The 17,977-nt window shown below is 33.0% G+C and overlaps 2 protein-coding genes across 2 annotated transcripts in view; one reads left to right on the forward strand and one right to left on the reverse strand.

Moving 5' to 3' along the window:
* Positions 1-1,711: 1,711 nt before the first annotated feature.
* Positions 1,712-10,511, reverse strand: LOC138692973 (eukaryotic initiation factor 4A-III). Its single transcript, XM_069816399.1, has 10 exons — positions 10,151-10,511; positions 9,826-10,028; positions 7,805-7,937; positions 7,292-7,425; positions 3,909-3,997; positions 3,582-3,720; positions 2,859-2,974; positions 2,664-2,771; positions 2,429-2,556; positions 1,712-2,095 (listed from the first exon to the last, which is right to left on the reverse strand). The coding sequence occupies exons 1-10, from the start codon at positions 10,293-10,295 to the stop codon at positions 2,079-2,081; spliced, it is 1,212 nt and encodes a 403-aa protein (XP_069672500.1). The 5' UTR covers positions 10,296-10,511; the 3' UTR covers positions 1,712-2,078.
* The window catches only part of H (transcriptional corepressor hairless), a 43,374-nt gene continuing 35,734 nt past the window's right edge, over positions 10,338-17,977 (forward strand). The window contains exons 1-2 of the mRNA XM_069816398.1: positions 10,338-10,408; positions 10,582-10,936. Of these exons, the coding sequence (XP_069672499.1) occupies positions 10,738-10,936 (199 nt within the window). The 5' untranslated portion in view covers positions 10,338-10,408; positions 10,582-10,737. The remainder of the gene's footprint in view (positions 10,409-10,581; positions 10,937-17,977) is intronic.

Here is a 17,977-nt window from a genome sequence, read left to right on the forward strand (position 1 = left end):
CCCACAGTCACTGCATCATAGTCAGCTATCTTGCTAAGTTAGTCAGCCTCTTAAACTACCCTACCGACGGGGGCTAAAATTTAGCCGGCCAAACCCTGCTTAGCACATGTACTATCACTAACACTGGTTTATGAATATGAAAAACATTAGTTTGCTGATCATCCACCGAAAGTAGCTATTTAACCCACTCTAAGAATGACTATGAACACGGCCCTAAATGTCCATATTACAATAAATTGAAATTTGAAGCTCTGTATCTCAAAAGTATGGAAAAAGCAGTTAAAATCTTGTCAAACCAAGGCCATGATTTCTTGAAACTTGTAGCTGGAGAAATTAGCAAAGTTAGCTAGATGTTAGTTACTATCATAGATAAATGCCATTTTTACAGTATGTAATTTATTTTTTGCACGATCGTGTTTTTTGTTGTATTTACAGCTATTGTTGTTAGGCCTTGAAAGTCAGAATTCCCACACAGAAACTTGTTGCTAGGGAAATCATTCTTCTTAACATAAAACTATACTGAAAAATGACTCATTACAGTGCACTTATTGTTACTTAGTTACTGTTACAATGCAGTTCTGTGAAGGCTTTGGAATAATATTGCTCTAAATTTTCAATACAAAATATATTGTATTTGCAATTTTAAAAATATGACCATGCAAAAAATGTTCTACAATACACGTCTGTGAAGTGCATTACAAAATCTCGAAAATTGAAATTCCTCAATTTTGTAAAAGCACTTCCCAACCTTGTATTGTAATATACTATTACACTAAAATGCGAATAATGCTGAGCACATGAATGCTTGCATATATATTTTTCCAGTGTATGAAATTTTATATTGTTTATTGATCACAGCCATAAGTTTTTCAGAACTACTCATACTATGAAACAGGGACACGTAGGAAATAGTCTAAACATGTTCAAGAAAACACACATTCAAGTGTAAAATAAAGTGGTATAAAGTACTTAGTAAATGATTACTGTTGGACATAAGTATGGTGAAGAATAGAGTCTTGCAGTGTTTTCTGTTTATCCAGAAGAAATTATTGGGTCCAATATAACCAAGGCTGTGGAATTTCAAGGATTTTCTCTGTTACTATGAAATCTGATTTCTTGTATAGTCTACAATAATGATTAGATTTCTGAAATATTTAACAAAGTAGCCTAATAATTCATGTAGTGGTAATAAAATCTCTTAAATCTATTACGAAGGGAAATGTGCCTAATCATTATAAATATATACATGAGCTTTTATGACATGAGAATTGGAATGGAAGTAGTAGATTATTATATATCAACTATGGGCCCAAATCCAGACGAAATGTTTACTACATATGATAAAAGAATATACAAATTCAAAGATATACATATTTCAAATTGACTTGTTAGTTCGAAAATTTAGAACTCTAAGCCAACAAAAAGGACACAGTTTTTATTAGTATAATAATATGAAATCTGTCCTGAAGAGTCAAATGCAAAGATGCTGAAAAAGTACTGCTGTGAAAATGGAAGTCAGAGTTTTGATAAATGTTCAGACTGAGTAACTATGTAGTCATTTCACTGTAACTTACTATAATAAAATAATTCAGAAAAAACTTCCCTTTCCCTAAAAATGTCAGTGTTTGAGAATGGGATCATAAGCTGCAATTTACTTTTACTACTATATGACTACACTGAAATTCAAATAACTCATGAAATTCTAAAGAAATTACGACATTAATTACAGTTTAATTATTTTTCATTTACAAAAAAGAAATATTCACAATCTCAGGGTATAGTAAGATACAGAACAGTAAAACCTTGTTTAATGCTTATATTAATATTTCCTTTTTCTCAGTTGAATTTGTCTGGTCCCACTCTTAATATGTATCTTCTGTCTGTTTCAAGTTTTATTTTTAATTGTAGATTCCTTAACACACAAAAAAATTAAAGTATATTATGTAATAAAGGTCATAGTGAATGAAATACATAGCACAAATAGCTGGTGCTTGTTCAATACTAAACACTGCAGATGATGCAAAAATGCACATTTCTTTTAAGTAAAATAATGAAGCTCCTTTTTCACCATCAGAAGATCATATTAAGTCAGCAACTGAAAAGGGAGAAAAAAAACAATTTCTCAAATATCTCAATTTTTACTGATTCATATTGTTACACATTTACTGTCCATATATTGTAATATTACAACACTACTATTATTTCAACGAAAATCTACACATATATTGGTGTCAAAATAATAGCAATTCACGAAATTAAATGTTCAAAAGGAATTCGTTGGTTTTCGTGCAATATTGTTTCACAATTATCACTCTCATAATAAAAGCTAAAATGTTTCACATTAAGTATCTTGTTATAATCATAACATGCTTTATCGTGTTATGCACATAAGATTCAACATATATGTATAAGAAATTTTTAAAATTACCATTCATTGGCATTTCATCAATTTGAGTGGAGTAGTACTGTTCAATATCTCGAAGAATCCTGATATCATCACTCTTCACAAAATTGATGGCAACACCTTTCCTGCCAAATCGACCTGATCGACCAATCCTAGTTGGCAACAGAAGAAGATTACAAAATTATGTTCATCTTTCCCTAAATACGTATATAACAAACAGATCACAGTTTCAAAGTCAAGTTTGTGGACGAGTAAATACCTGTGAATGTACAATTCTCTGTTGTTTGGCAAATCATAGTTAATAACTAGAGAGACCTGCTGTACATCAATTCCTCGAGCCCACACATCAGTTGTGATAAGAACACGGCTGAAAAAGTGAAAATATATGTAAGTGTATTCTTAAAAAGTGTACAAAATGCAAATTTATAGTTTAATACAATACATTTTTATTCACCTCTGTCCAGAACGGAATTCTTTCATTATAGCATCTCGTTCTTTTTGTGGCATATCACCATGCATTGAACTAACAGTGAAATTTGCTTCTCTCATCTTCTCTGTCAGCCAATCAACCTGAAATAAATGTATATATCATAAACTTAAAAAAATCAGTGTACCGTAACACATACAATGAAAGAAGACTCATTTCTCCTGTTTTAACTATACTACCAACCAGTGTTGTAATAAACAAATAAATAATCTTGTGAAGCTGAAGTTAATATTCCTCGAAATTTACAAATTATTATACATTTTTATTCATTAACTTGAAACAACATAAATGTATATAAAGAATATTTATATAATAATTAAGCAAAATGTGTTACAGTAGATCATTCACATTCTTATGAATTAGTCTTTTTCTGTGAGAGAAATGGAGGAAAGGCGAGAAGAAAGGTGAATGAAAATGTGTCCTAGGCCTATACACATGTTGTATGTTGAAAATAATGTTGTAGAAGCCATTCCACCACAACTGAAGCACAGTTTAGTTATCTCACGCAGGTTATGTGCATGGCAGCACATGGGAATTTTACGGAGTAGACGCATTTTCGCCCACAGTGTATCCAAAGGTCATGCTTCAACCACCATGGAATGGCTTCTACAGTTTATTTGCGAATATGGAACATATATTAAATTATTGCACATTATAATATTGTTCTCCGTAACCATAAAAGAAACAAACCTTTCGTTTTGTATTACAAAATATAACTGCCTGTGTAATGGTCAATGTATCATACAAGTCACATAGGGTGTCGAACTTCCATTCCTCTCTTTCCACAGCTACGAAGAACTGTTTAATTCCTTCAAGTGTCAATTCATCACTGGAATAAGAAAGTAACAGTGACTGATACTAAAGCATTAGGCCTATACAATTAACAATATGAAAGCGAGTAACTCCATGAACAGACTCAAAAATTACACCTGCTACATCACATTTGAAAATATTTAACAATATGAAAATTAAATTACTTTGATAATTCCGTAATTAGTACAATAATAGCTGCTATACCGTTTTACTAAGATGCGGATGGGATCCGTCATAAATTTGCTCGTCATTTCCAATATCTCGTGTGGAAGAGTTGCAGAAATGAGTACGACCTAAGGTAAAAAACAGAGCACAAAAATCTATGAATTTACACACACAAAGGCAGCCTATCTTTCTGAGTCCTGAGATTTGTTGTTTTATTTTTAAAGTTCAAATAATACTTATGGCTTTCAAGTAACCCAGGTTCATTGCTGCCCTCACATAATTCTATACTTACAAAGAAAAAAAAAAGTCACTGATATGAGGAAAATGCTGAAAAAATTCTGCAGGGCACAAATGCAGTTATATTACACTATACTTCAGGTCTCTGCACATACATCTTATATGGGCCATTCCATGCATGCGGGTGTGACATTTGAACAACATTTTTAATGCAATAACTATCTTTATACATGCTAAAATATAACAATTTTTATTCAGGTGCATATGTATAAACACTACTGACCATGAACTAGCTTGCTGTACTTTCATTCTGACAAAAAATATAAATATACTGTATTTTACAGACTTCTGAAAATATGTTACTGGTGTGACAAATTTTGTACATACCAATACACAATTACCTGTTTATGTTGAATTCTCTGCGAAGTCTTAATGAAAATCTGCAAAATTAAAAAGTGGACGGTGAGTGGAAGGAATGCTGATCTCTCTGCTGGGTGTATATTTTAATGAAAACGTTTCTTTCTTTCACAATAAATTGTTGTGTGTCCTTACAGGTGTGACAGTATATATTACGGGTGTGACTCCATACGAACTCAAGGCTTAGGAACATCTTTCTAAACATATTTAATTACATCAAACTCTTGGGCCATGTTAATTTATTATAAGAAACAAATGAAGTAGTAATAAAATTAAAACAATAATTTCACAATAATGAATAAAAAACACTTCATTTACTTTAGTGTACCAGGTAAACAATTTGTAGTAGAACTTTAAATTCACAAAGCCTATGAAAATATATTGAGTAACTATATTCATTTTGTTTTGGCAATGATTCTGTTAAAATCGAAATAGAAGAGTCTTGAATTAAGTTGTTCAATACAGCTTTTCGTTTGTTCGACTTCTCAGAAGTCACCTTTTTACCCTCTGGACAACTATACCTAGTGTTTGTGGACAACTGTATGATCCTAGAAGTGATAATAACAGACTATCTTCCTGTTCTGTCTTATTTTTTATTATTCTGTCTGTGATTTCTTTGCCTTTCGGCATCCTTCAAATGTTTCAATTTCAATTTCCTTTTATTTTTATGAAGCACATCTTTATTTTTCATCCTTCTTATCTTATCTCATTCTTTTTTTTTTATTCAGATGTTCCTTCCATTTTTCTGGATCATCTTTCAACTGCTCTCTCCAATTACAAACCCATTCTTTGCTATTGTCTATGTTCACCTGTTAAAAAATAGTAAATGAAACTTTAAAATCACAGCTATCATACTTAAATACTTAAAAATTGTTTTATATATATATATATATATATATATATATACATTAAAAGATTTTTACTTCTCAAACTATACTTTACTGTAACAAACAAGGAATGTGTATATATTGGTGTTACAGATGTGACAGAGTTTAATATAAATTTTTATCCTTATTAACCAAATTGTAGCCAATCAAGTTATGGTCACATATAATATGTGTCAAACTTAACCTTACATTTATATGTGGAAATCATGTTCAACTTAATAATTAAGTAAGTAAGCTTTTGTCTATTTTTTGTTATGGGTGTTACGGGCGCAGTCAAATTGAAGTTATAATTGTGATCGAGTTTAATAATTTAATTTAATTTAGGTATGACTATCATTACTATTACTGTTATTATTATTATTATTATTATTATTATTATTACATAATTATTTTATTGGTGTTGTGAAGATGAAAAGAATTGTCATTGTATTATATTAATTATGTATTATATTGTCTTGTATTGCTTTGAATTGTATTGTATTAATCATGTTATATTCATAGCATTGTAGTAATTTTCTATCATACTGGTTGAGTGGAAGAGAAGGCCGGAATGGCCTTAACTCTGCCAGTTAAAATAAACCATTATTATTATTATTATTATTATATGTACATAGTCACAAAATGGCTACATATTATAGAAAACTAACTTACCTGAAGACAAAATTTGATGAATTTCCCTTAGTGTGAAGCTTGGTGCAGTGAACACTCCCTTGTAGATGACAAACACCTTTATGGAGGGAAAATACAAGTATGCGAACCAAGCAGATCCTGATGGATAAATTTCCTGCTGTGTGCATGGTTTCCTTTACCATTGGAAACATCAAACTTAACATACAAAATATTACATTATTATATCAAAAATGTTAAATTCAATGTATGAGTAATTTGGGGGGGAAAAAAAAGGCAAATAATTATCTACAACATTTTCTAAATTTGGACCAAATGTCCACTTCTGCATGGAATGGCACATATCATAATCATGTATGAAGTATAGTATACTATACTCTCAGGACTCAGTAGGTTATACAACTTTTTATATGAATACATTTCAACTGTGACATCATTTTTTCTTGTCTGTCCGGATTAAGCAAAGTCTGGCTTATCGGGGTCCGGATTAACGAGATTTTACTCTGTTATTAATTATATTTACGTTTATAACATTTTAAATTACTGAAAACTGTGACTGTGGCTCAATGCTTGCACACTGGACTTATACACCAGGGGACCCAAGTTCAAATTCCGGTTAATCCATCCTGAATTTATAACTTGTGTTGGGCAAGCCCATGGTCAAAACAACATAGGGGTTTTCTCCAGGTACTCTGGTTCCCCTGTGACATTCCAACAATTTTCCATTTATCATTCATCCATCACGAGTATAATGTGGATCACCACCTGTGAGGCATTCTGAATAGTCTCTGAAAAATTAATTGAGCTACACTTCTCACCACTAGCAACATCTATAAGCATGCTCGTAGAGTCAGAGTGAATAACTGCAAGCTACTGGACCAAAAAAAGTATGAAATTGCTATACTTACTACAATATCACAAATTTATTGCCAGTATATACATAGTGAATTGTTTCTATGTTGTTTTCTTTCTCGCCATAAGCCACATCCATAAAACTGCACAATATAAATTAATAATTATGAAGAACAATTGTTTGTATACGTACATCTTAAGTCTGATTGGTGTAATATGTAGCTAGTCGATGATGTATGCAATGAAGGGGGAAAGGCACTAACCATTCTACTCTATTATCTCCTGACTTAGTTGCCTCATAAGGGGTGCCTTGCTGGTATCTCTCGTGAGGTTCAGACCTGTCTTCGGACAGTTGACTAAATAACAATAATAATAATATTCATGATTTGGGCCTAGACTTACCTGTGTTGCTGGAGGAAGGTAACGATATACATCATAAATCTGTTCTTTGAATCCTTTGTTCAACATTTCATCAGCTTCATCCAGAACGAGCATTTTGATGGAACGTGTTCTTAAGACTCTGCGTCTGATCATATCTAAAACGAATATAAATGTAATATCATGAAGCAACAGATTTATCACACGAAAAAAAAAAAAAGAAAAGTAACAAGCATTTCTTGACCGCGTAAAATTTAGATTAAATTAATAAATGTAAAAACTATATTTTAATGCAAGAGAGCATTACAGATCCAAACATTGTGCATTTCAGCTTCCCAGGAAGCTCTACTTAGCACCAATGAGAGAAGGGGAAGGCCAGAGAATAGCCTTCACTTTGTCAAGGTCACTGTGAAGCTATAGTATCACACTGACTATGTTTCAATCAGAATTAAGTTTTTAAACTAGATTTAGTTACTTAATGTACGAATTACAATTTAATTACGGTACAATATAAAACATAAAAGAGTAAGACTATACCAAACACTCTTCCTGGTGTTCCAGAGACAACATGTTGTCCATAGTCAAGTTTTCTTATATCTTCACCAAGATTTGTACCTCCAATGCAAGCATGACATTGCACATTCATGAAATCTCCCAATGCCAGAATAACCTTAAATAAAATAAGGATTATTAGTATAATATGGACGTAGAATATTTTCGATCATATTATTTAAATTATTTACCTACTTTGCATCAATATTACATTTTGTTTTCATTATCCAACAATAATAAGGGTAAACTACTTACACATAGCAACAAGGTAGCAATTAAAACTATAAACTAATAATAATTAAATTAAATTGCTTACAAATTCAGCTTTTTGTACTATGGCAGACATTATGTACTTAAATAAGTAACGAATAATCAATGGCGAAGCTCTTCAAAGGCTTTTGAGGCTAACTACCCCAAAAAATTTGAGTTATACCTAGTAACAGTGTAAGTTCGTAATAATGATGTATTGTAAGACTTGGTTTTACTGCGAGCCTTCCATATATTAAATTCACTGTTGGGAGTCATTCCAGCATGGAGAGTTGTGTGTGAGAGATTTGTGGCACAAGCCTCCTTATAGGGAAGGTCGGGGAGGGGAGCCCCTCGATTCGCTACTACAGCTCCATAGGAAAGATTGCTAGCCTCAATACATATATAGGCTAATATGTCACGCTACAATGGTCTTCTCTGATTGTGCTGCTTTGTTGAGTGTTGGTTTAATCAAAAGTGCATGTGTACGTGTGTGTGTGTTTTTTTTTACATACCGATTTTGTGTAAAATTGCTCATAATGAGTGAACATTGAAGTCATTATTTGCTGAATTAAAAGAGAAACCGTTTTCAAGTTGAATGTATGAAACAAAATGTACTTAGAAAGATAGATCAATAATACATTTAGGCCTAAGTTACATATTAAAATAGCGGAAGGAGAAGAACAAAATAGAAAATTTAAATTTTCATGGTATAAGAAATATATTTGGTTAACAGTGTGCTCTGAGACAAATTTTACAAGGACAGATTACTAAATACAATAAGTAACTTAATTCAAACCAATAAATAACTTATATTATTATATCTGTATTCTGTTTGGGGGTGAAAATGAGCGGTCATTATCTTCTTATGGGGTCTGTGTCACAAAAAATTTTTTTTAGAAAAGCCGAGAAACATCAGAGTTAAAGAAGACATCTTCAGAATTAATAGAGTTTTCTCTTGTTAGGTCGTGGAAGAATTGAACATGCAATTTCTGAAGGAGCTTCAAGCCATAAAAAACAATGAAATCGTGAAACAAAATAGATTCTTAATTGAGAGACTTATCGAAGTTGTTTGTTTCTTAGGTAAGCAAGCGCTTGAAGATGAAAGTTCCGACAACAAAGGAACTTATCTCCAGAAAAAAACAGTTTATACGTGAGCATTTGCAGTGCTTTTCAGACTTTAAATGTACGTCAAGTACAAATGACCGTACAAACGAAAAAGCATTTTGGAGATGCTGAAAAGATGTGTTAAATTGCTAGATCAAAATAGCTTTATGGGATATAAATTACATTTTCCTGTTTTTCAACAAAGAACGATTAGAAAATGAATTAAAGAATATTCATGTAGATGAAGAAAAGCATTTAGGTACTGCAGACCCGAAATTCATAATTAGCAATGGTCTTAAAACCATCTATAAAGAGGTAATACGACTTATCAAGTTGCTCTTGACATTCGTCGTTACTACATTTTCCTCCGAAAGAAGTACGAGCACAGTGAAAGGGGTTAAAAATCATCTTCGTAATTCAATGAAGAATGAAAGATTTAGTTCTCTCAATACAATCGCCAATGAAAAGAAACTGGTTAAACATGTAAGTAATTGATACTTTTGCAACCAAGAAGAATCGACGCCTTGACCTGCTATATAAAAATATAATGTAAGGAGATTTTTTCACTTCAGCTTACACTGCGAATAATGATTAATATATTTAGTGTGCTCAAATAACAAAAGTCCATTTAATTTCTTAACATTAACACTAACCTTTTGTATTTGAGTTGCAAGTTCTCTTGTGGGTGACAAACATAAAACCTGACTTTCTCTAACTGTTGTGTCCAATGACTGCAGAATAGCAATAGAAAATGTTGCTGTTTTACCAGTACCAGACTGAGCTTGAGCTATCACATCTCTTCCCTTTACTATTGGTTTTATCGACCTTTGCTGTATTGCTGATGGTTTTTCGAACCCTACAATAGAAAAAATGTAAACTTTAAACGTAACAAACTACAAATTCACACGTAACCTAATTTGTATCACATCAAAATAGAAGTGTGAAAGTTGCTGCTAGTCTTATCAATTAAATTCTTACCGTATGCATATATTCCTCGTAACAATTCCTCTCGCAAACCCATATTATCAAAAGTCGGTACAACTTCCACATCTTCACTAGTTTCAAATTCAACATTTGATAAATCTTCTGTCTGCACAACGCGTCTCACACGAATGTCCTCCATTTTGCTTGTTGCTATAAATTAAGGAACGAAGAAATAGGAACAGCTATGGCCGCTGGGTGTGAATGAACTAGGGAACAGAGGAATAGTGGAATGGACCAAGAAGTGTTGACGAGGTGAGTGAAATATTTTATTTTTCGGCACTGGAATTTCAAACATTCCCTACAGTTTTACTTACAAATTTCATACAGTTTAGAACCATTTGGATCCTGTTTCCTTAAACCTTACTTATCTTCTTTTATGTGCCATTTGACTTGCGTATACATTGCAGTTTTCCATTCATTCTCAGCAGGTGGACAATCGAATGAACATGGACGAGTAAAAGAAGAAGCATTTCCACATACCAGACGATGGAGCAGGACTCTGTAACAGCCCGAAGCTGGGGCAGCTATTATGTGTTTTATTTAAGATTAAAGTGACCGTGGCAAAAGAATGGGATAGAATAATGCGAGTGCAAGAAAAGGTCTCTGCATCATGTGCCAAAATGACCGAAGAAAGGAGCATGAATGGAGATGTGCCCAGTGGTAGTAAGAGGGGCTTTGGACTTGGCAACGCCGATGGGGCCCAAAGCCCGAACTTGACAGCCACTGCAGATTCTGATAGATCCTGTTCAATAGCTGGTGGTAGACTGAAGTTTTTTAAAGGTATTCTTTTTACATAACAAACATATAATCACACAGTTAAGTATAGCCTCAAAACACACTCTAGCTAATATAGCCTATTACCAAGGATGTAATTTCTAACCTCTAAGATTATAAACTTGCTATTTATTACGACCAGTAATGATTTCTTACCGATTGATTAATAATCGTATCAATATTTTCTTATATTAAGAAATGAGCACGTAAGTTGTCATTTTCTAAAAGAATGCATTTTTATATCACACGTCTCGCAGTAGGCCTACACACGGTTTTAGTATTCAGTATTATGGACATGAGATTTTATCATTTACACATATTTTCAGAACAATGTTCGATTGCATAGTTTAGGGTTTGGAAGTATTCGTCATGGCTATTTGAAAATAGCTACTAGCTTGGCACTTGTCTGACAGTGGCAAATACATAAAGAACGGGTGAATGTTGGGCTCACCGGCATTAATCATTTACTTCAAAATATTCTATGTACAAGAACTCTCCTTAACTTGGAATATGAAATGCTTTCTCGTGTATTAATAGGAACTATATCACAGGATCTCGGATTTGTAATTACACAGTATAGAAAAATAGTTACCATCCCTAATTACAATAATTGTATTTACAAATAAATTGGGAATAGCCCACTATATTTGCTGAATGGTTAGCCATCAACTGTCATCAACAAAGATCCACATTCCATTCCTAGCGAGATAAAGTGAACAAGGAAGGCACCGGTATAAGTTGTGTGTGTGTGTGTGTGTCTAAATAGGCCTATATGTGGCTCACTTAACGTTTTCATCTCCAATAATATTTTAGGCCTAACTGTTATTGCTATATAAAATACGACAATTAGAAATTAAATTATATTGAAGGGGACATGTGATAACTAGTAATGAATTATTTTTAAATTAAATAAGTGTAGGGTTAGCACTGCCTAACAATAACAGACTGGTTTATTGGTTGTTTGAATTTCATCTTGGAGAGCAAACATAAAAACAATCTCTGACGCACCTTCTTCCTATGTCATCAATGTTCATAATGTTGAAATCAGAAATGGTGATCAAACATATCCATAGCACTGTACATAGGGTTACCAGATTCTCTCCAGGAATCCAGGACAGGTGATAATACTGCATAACTTAACGTGACTACACAGTTGAATTAATTCAATTTGTAATACAACTGATTTTATGTGTTTTATGTATTCCAACTATATAGGGCCTAAACTTTTAATTTTGTTACATTTTTGCTAGGTTATGAAATTTCCCCTGAATTATTGATAAAGTCTTGAAAAATAATGCCATAGTACACCGTGATATATATACAGAAAAATGCATAATGCAGTGTTTAAATCCTATCAATAATAAATCAACTTCCAAAGAGAGTAAAGATTAAAAAAATTGTATGATACCTAATGCATACTAATAGTATTATCGTTTTTATTTCAGTACAACCTGATAGGAGACATCAGGCAGCGTTGACGGCGACGTTGAATGTAGGTTGGACAGAGTCTTGAAAAAAATGAATAAGAAATTAAAAAAATTACCTACTTTATAGAAATAGCAAAAAATTGTAACTTTCCAATCTTTTTTACATTGCAGAACAAATATAACTCAATCCAGGACCCAGGACAGACCTTTAAAATCCAGGATGTTTGGCAATACACACTGATATATAACCCCTGACCATACACACTGATACATAATCCTATTTCTTTAGTTTTGTACGAGATATCTGAATGATACCACATTAAGAAAGAGTTCTACTACATCTCTTTAGAAGGTTTGTTTGTGTGGAAGTAAGTTACACTACATTTCACTGATATACAACAGTACAATAGTTATGAATGTATGAAACGTTATTATTCATTAATCTGTCCAGCATTTATAGACATTTGAAATGGTTTTCACAAAAATTATGAACTGACCGACATGTCATTAATTTACGGGGAATGTCGCCAAAATGCTATGAGAGAGAACAGCTGTATGCAGAACGTTTTTTTGATAGGCATCATTCATTTCATCCAAAAACTTCGTGAGATGCGATGCTTGTGACCACGGAAGCGGATTCGAAGTAAGACCTTAATGGCAGTAACTTTCAAAATCGTTTGGAATACTTCAGATTCTGCAGAAAGGTCAGGATTTTATGGAGAAGGTACTGTGTCCAATAAAGTAACGTTCACAAATCATGGAAATGTAAATCTATGTAACATGCATTACTGGTCAACAGAAAACACATATTGGCTTCATCAGGTCGATTGTCTAAGTCAATGAATCAGTGTATGTTGTGGTATTGTAGGACAAAACATCATTGGTCCATATTTCATTATGGTAAACTGAACAGACGAAAGTACAGACTTTTGTCCGTATTGATGGAAGATGTACTGCTGAATGTACATCAAATCATGTGGTATCAGCATGATGTATGTCCTGCTCATAATGCCATAGTGACACAAAATGAATTAAACTGACGGTTCCCAAATTGATGGTTAGGACAAGATAGTCCTGTTCAGAACTATCCAGTGTGAATATCTGATCTCAGCCCATTAGATTTTTTCCTCTGGGGACATGTAAAAAATGAAAGACTTTATTGGCTGCATGTGCTTCAATAACACAAACATTGACAGCAGTGAGTCGATCAATGATGGAGCATGCACAGAAGTGTTGCCATGCACATGGCCACTTTGAAACAGAACTTCTAAAGCTCCTACTGTGGGAAATATGATTGCAGACTGGAGGGATTTCCTGGTTTTTTTTTTTTTTTTTAGAATAACTGCGTTTATTTTTGTAGTGTAGCCTACATTACTTTAACATAATCTCCACATGTGCAACATTTCCATAGTAAAATATTACTGCATTGTCATTTAAAAAAAATAAGTTGAACTTCATTACTGACAATCATTTAATTTTTTTAAATTTTCGTTACGTGCATCAGTTCATCATTTGTGAAATCCATTTAAAATGCCTATAAATGCTGGACAGATTAATGAATAATATCACGTTTCATACATTTATAACTACTGTACAGTAATACCACAGTCTAGTATATACAGTCACGAAGGTTGAGCTGTTGAGGGTACTAGGAACTGTGCCGGTACTATTTCGCATTGTCTATAATGAGGCGATAGTAGTGATCCTAGTGGTTAGCAACTATCTATGGATGCATATTTACTATGTATTGAGCTTCGTGACTATATACTAGACTGTGGTACTACTATATTATTGTATATCAGTGAAATGTTGCATAACTTGCCTCAACACAAATATATTTTCTAAAAATGACATTCAAACAGCCAATGAACCAGTCTGTTGTCAGGTAATGCTAACCTAACACTTCCAATAAAAAGCATATGTGGTTCTCTTTTGAAAAAATTAAGTTAACCTTCATATTATCTTGACAATTTATAACAGGTTAACAATGCTTTAACATTTTCCTGTGCCCAAATTTTTCTTCTCCATTCTGCTCTGTCTTTCCAGTCACTTTCTGCCAATCCAACAGTGCTGCATACTTTTTATCAATCTCCTCCATCCAAGTAGTCCGTGTCATTTCTGTCTTCCCCCTGCTTTTAGGGATCCATTCCAACATCTGTCTTGGCAGTCCTCCTCCATCCTCGGAACATGGACATACCACATTAACTGTTTGTTAGGATATAGTCAACTATAGAATTTTGATATTCTATTTGATATTCTCCTTATTTATTCATTTCTCATTTTATCCCATTTTGAACATCGAGCAGACCTGAGAAAATCCATTTCTGTAGATTCTAATTTAGATTTAAATTTTGAATTTAATACTCACATTTTTGCTTCAAAAGTTGTCACACTCCAAACTAATGATTCGTATAGCCTATGTGTATTTTTGTTGTTTTAAAGATTTATTTGTCCCATAGGATTCTGTTTAATCTTTTTATCATTGATCTTCCTTTTACAATCCTTCTCTAATTTCAGTTTCGATCTGACTATCATTAGTAATTTTAGTTTTTAAATATTTCAATTGATCACATACTTTAATCAATTTTATTTTTCCATTTTCTTCCAAAACTAAATTGTCGAGATTGGTAATTGGAACTGAAAAAGTAAATAGTTTACTGTACAAATAAATTCAGGAATAGGTTTTGAAACTTATTTTTTAGTTAAGTATACTTTTAGTAAGTAGGCCACACAATTGCAAATTGTAGCCTACCATGGACTTTGTAAGCCTACTCACTTGTATAAATGTGATAAAAAAATTAACATGAACAGGCCCTACTTAACTGATTTGCTTGAAATGGGAATTGTTATTTTACTTATAAACTAGAAAAACAAAATAAAAAGTAATAAAATTTAGTCAACAATTGTTGGATCTTGTTAACAATGTAATGAACCTTGAACCTTAAAAGTTGGTCATTTAGCTCACTGATATCTCTGAATGAAGCTTCCACTTCTCTAAGTTTTGATCGCTATGTACCAGGCTACTTCATTCCACTGTCTTTATGTAACATTTTTTTCAATATTTGTCTCAGGTTAAATGATATGGTCAAAAATCTGAGTTTTACAAAAAAACACAGTCTAGTCATGCACTTTTCCTTAGGAATGTTGCTAGATAAGATTTGCAAAAGTTCGCCAGGTGTTCCAGAAAAATATGGTACTTACTTATTTACAGCTTCAACTTTCTAAGGTCGAAATTTACATGATAGTGCCAGATGCAAACTTTATGTAGTAAACTGAAGGATAGGAGCACATGAGGTCGTAATTCATAGAACTTGCTTAGCCTAACTCTTTCACTGCCCTTAGCATTTTCTTCTGTAAACAATTGAAAGGCTTTCATTGCAATAACAATCACGTATTTCTTCTGGAGAATATGTCACTTGCCTGTTTTTGGATCTTTGACAACTTTGTATCTCTTTTACCTGGAGCCTGGTAACTAATGTCATCTCTGCAATAAAAGTTTTACAAGAATTCAATTTGTTATTTTCTAATAACTCTTTGGGACCTACATTTGCTGCTTTCAGTCTTCTTAAACGCAGGTGGAATTTCCAATGTTAATTTCATGAGAACAGCTTGCTGCTTCGATGGACTTTTGGGCATTGACTTCTTCGCTCTGCCTGAGTGACTGAATGGACTGATAGAAACCCAATGGCGACATTTCTTGCTAGGGTGATTGCTGCATGGAAGCAAGTTTTTTTTCTTTCGAGATATTTCTTCTGATGAGCATTGTGTCTTGCTCATTTATCTTTAATTTTTTAGAATCTGATAAGAATTCAAATTTTTTTCTTGTTGCTTCATCCCTTCTTCTTTCTTTCAGTAAGTAAGCTTCTTTCAAGTAAGAATCAGCCATTATTTTCTTTTTCCAAGCAGTGATTCTTTTATAGAAGGCTGTATTCTTCACCTAACATAATTAGAAACATTAAATCCTGATGTTTGAGATGAGCAGGGCATCTAGGACATATGGGTGAATCCAGAAATGCATATAGAGTGTTAGTTGGAAGACCTGAGGGGAAAAGACCTTAGGGGAGACCAATGCATAGATGGGAGGATAGTATTAAAATGGATTTGAGGGAGGTGGGATATGATAGTAGGGACTGATTAATCTTGCTCACGATAGGGACTGATGGTGGGCTTATGTGAGTGCGATAATTAACCTCCGGGATTCCTTAAAAGGAATTTGTAAGTAAGTAATATGTTATTGGACGTGAAAACTTTAACTGAACCACCCTGTGTGACTCACTGAACTATGTTTACTATTACCCAAAACAATTGAATGGTTTGGAAAAATCTCCCTGCTCTGTAACGTAGTCTACTCATGGATTTTATGGGTAATAGCTGGCCATTTACGTATCTATGTAAAATAGTTAAAGCATGGATATTTTTGTTCCCCTCACTCTCTCTCTCTCTTTTGACACACACACACACACACATATATATATATATATATATATATATATATATATATATATATATATATATATATATAAGATTATACGCACGCATAGGTGGCGACTTGTTGGAGGGCAAGGCACTTTTTACCCCCGTAAGTTATAGAGTCAAGGGCATCATCTCCATTAAATTAATAGGGGAGTCTCGCCCCCTTCAAATAATTCGAAGAGAGATTCCTCATGTTAAAAGAAATAATTAATTTGTTTGAAAAATGAATTAGGACAAAAATGGTTATTTCAAATCCACCACCACCATCGACTACAGAGATGCTATCACCGTACATACAATATTGAATCATCTTCACTCTAGTCAGCATTGGAAATTGCCACAGATGGTCCAAAATATTGCATTTGTAACAATATTGCACATGTTTTAACATTTTAGTATCTTAATAATCTATGACCATGGCTCATATAGCCCTTGCTTTAACATTTTAATCAATTTATGTTCAATATTGTCACGGCAGAGACTTATAATTAACTAATTTATCTATGTTGTACTATACACACATGTCAATAAATATGAAATTAACATTAAGGGGGCAATCTTTTGAATAGTTATTAAGATGAAACTAATTCCATTCATGTAATTAGGCATAAAACTTTTTCTGAAGATGGCTTATTTAAGCCGAAAAAGTTAAACTGAATAAATTAATGTGACAAGTATTCTAACAATTAATATTTGTTAAGCAGATAAGCACAGACGGACCCTGACTATTCCTAATCTCAGAAATAAAGCTCAACCAGGTAACTTGTTCCAACTAGGATTTGAATCTGAGCCCACTCATTTCATCGTCAGACATGCTAACCATTACTCCACAGCGATGGGCTCCAAGACTTTTGTGCAGTTTTGCCCTTCCCCAGTATTTGAAAAAAGTTGGCCTATATACGCAGGCACACACCACCTCACCATCACTACACAAATTTATGAAAGTAAGTAGTTCATTGAAATTTAATGCAGGGATGCAAATTAATATTTTTTACTTCTTTACTTCAGAGAAAGAACAGGCAAAAGTACTGATTGATAAGGGAAATGGTTTTCTAACTTTACTTTATAACTTTCTTTTTTTTGCCTGTCATAGAAATGTCATGTCAGTTCATTCAGACCATGTCACCCACTGTTTCCAATTTTGTTG

Source organism: Periplaneta americana, chromosome 17 (assembly GCF_040183065.1).
Source record: "Periplaneta americana isolate PAMFEO1 chromosome 17, P.americana_PAMFEO1_priV1, whole genome shotgun sequence".
NCBI lineage: Eukaryota > Metazoa > Arthropoda > Insecta > Blattodea > Blattidae > Periplaneta > Periplaneta americana.

Excerpts from the sequence above, each read along its gene's own strand:
- LOC138692973 (XM_069816399.1), bottom strand. The coding sequence starts at position 10,295 with ATGGAGGACATTCGTGTGAGACGCGTTGTGCAGACAGAAGATTTATCA. Across the intron at positions 7,938-9,825 it reads TTGCAACTCAAATACAAAAG|GTTATTCTGGCATTGGGAGA; the intron begins GTTAGTGTTAAT and ends ATTTTATTTAAG. Across the intron at positions 2,557-2,663 it reads AGAGAATTGTACATTCACAG|GATTGGTCGATCAGGTCGAT; the intron begins GTATTTACTCGT and ends GTTGCCAACTAG.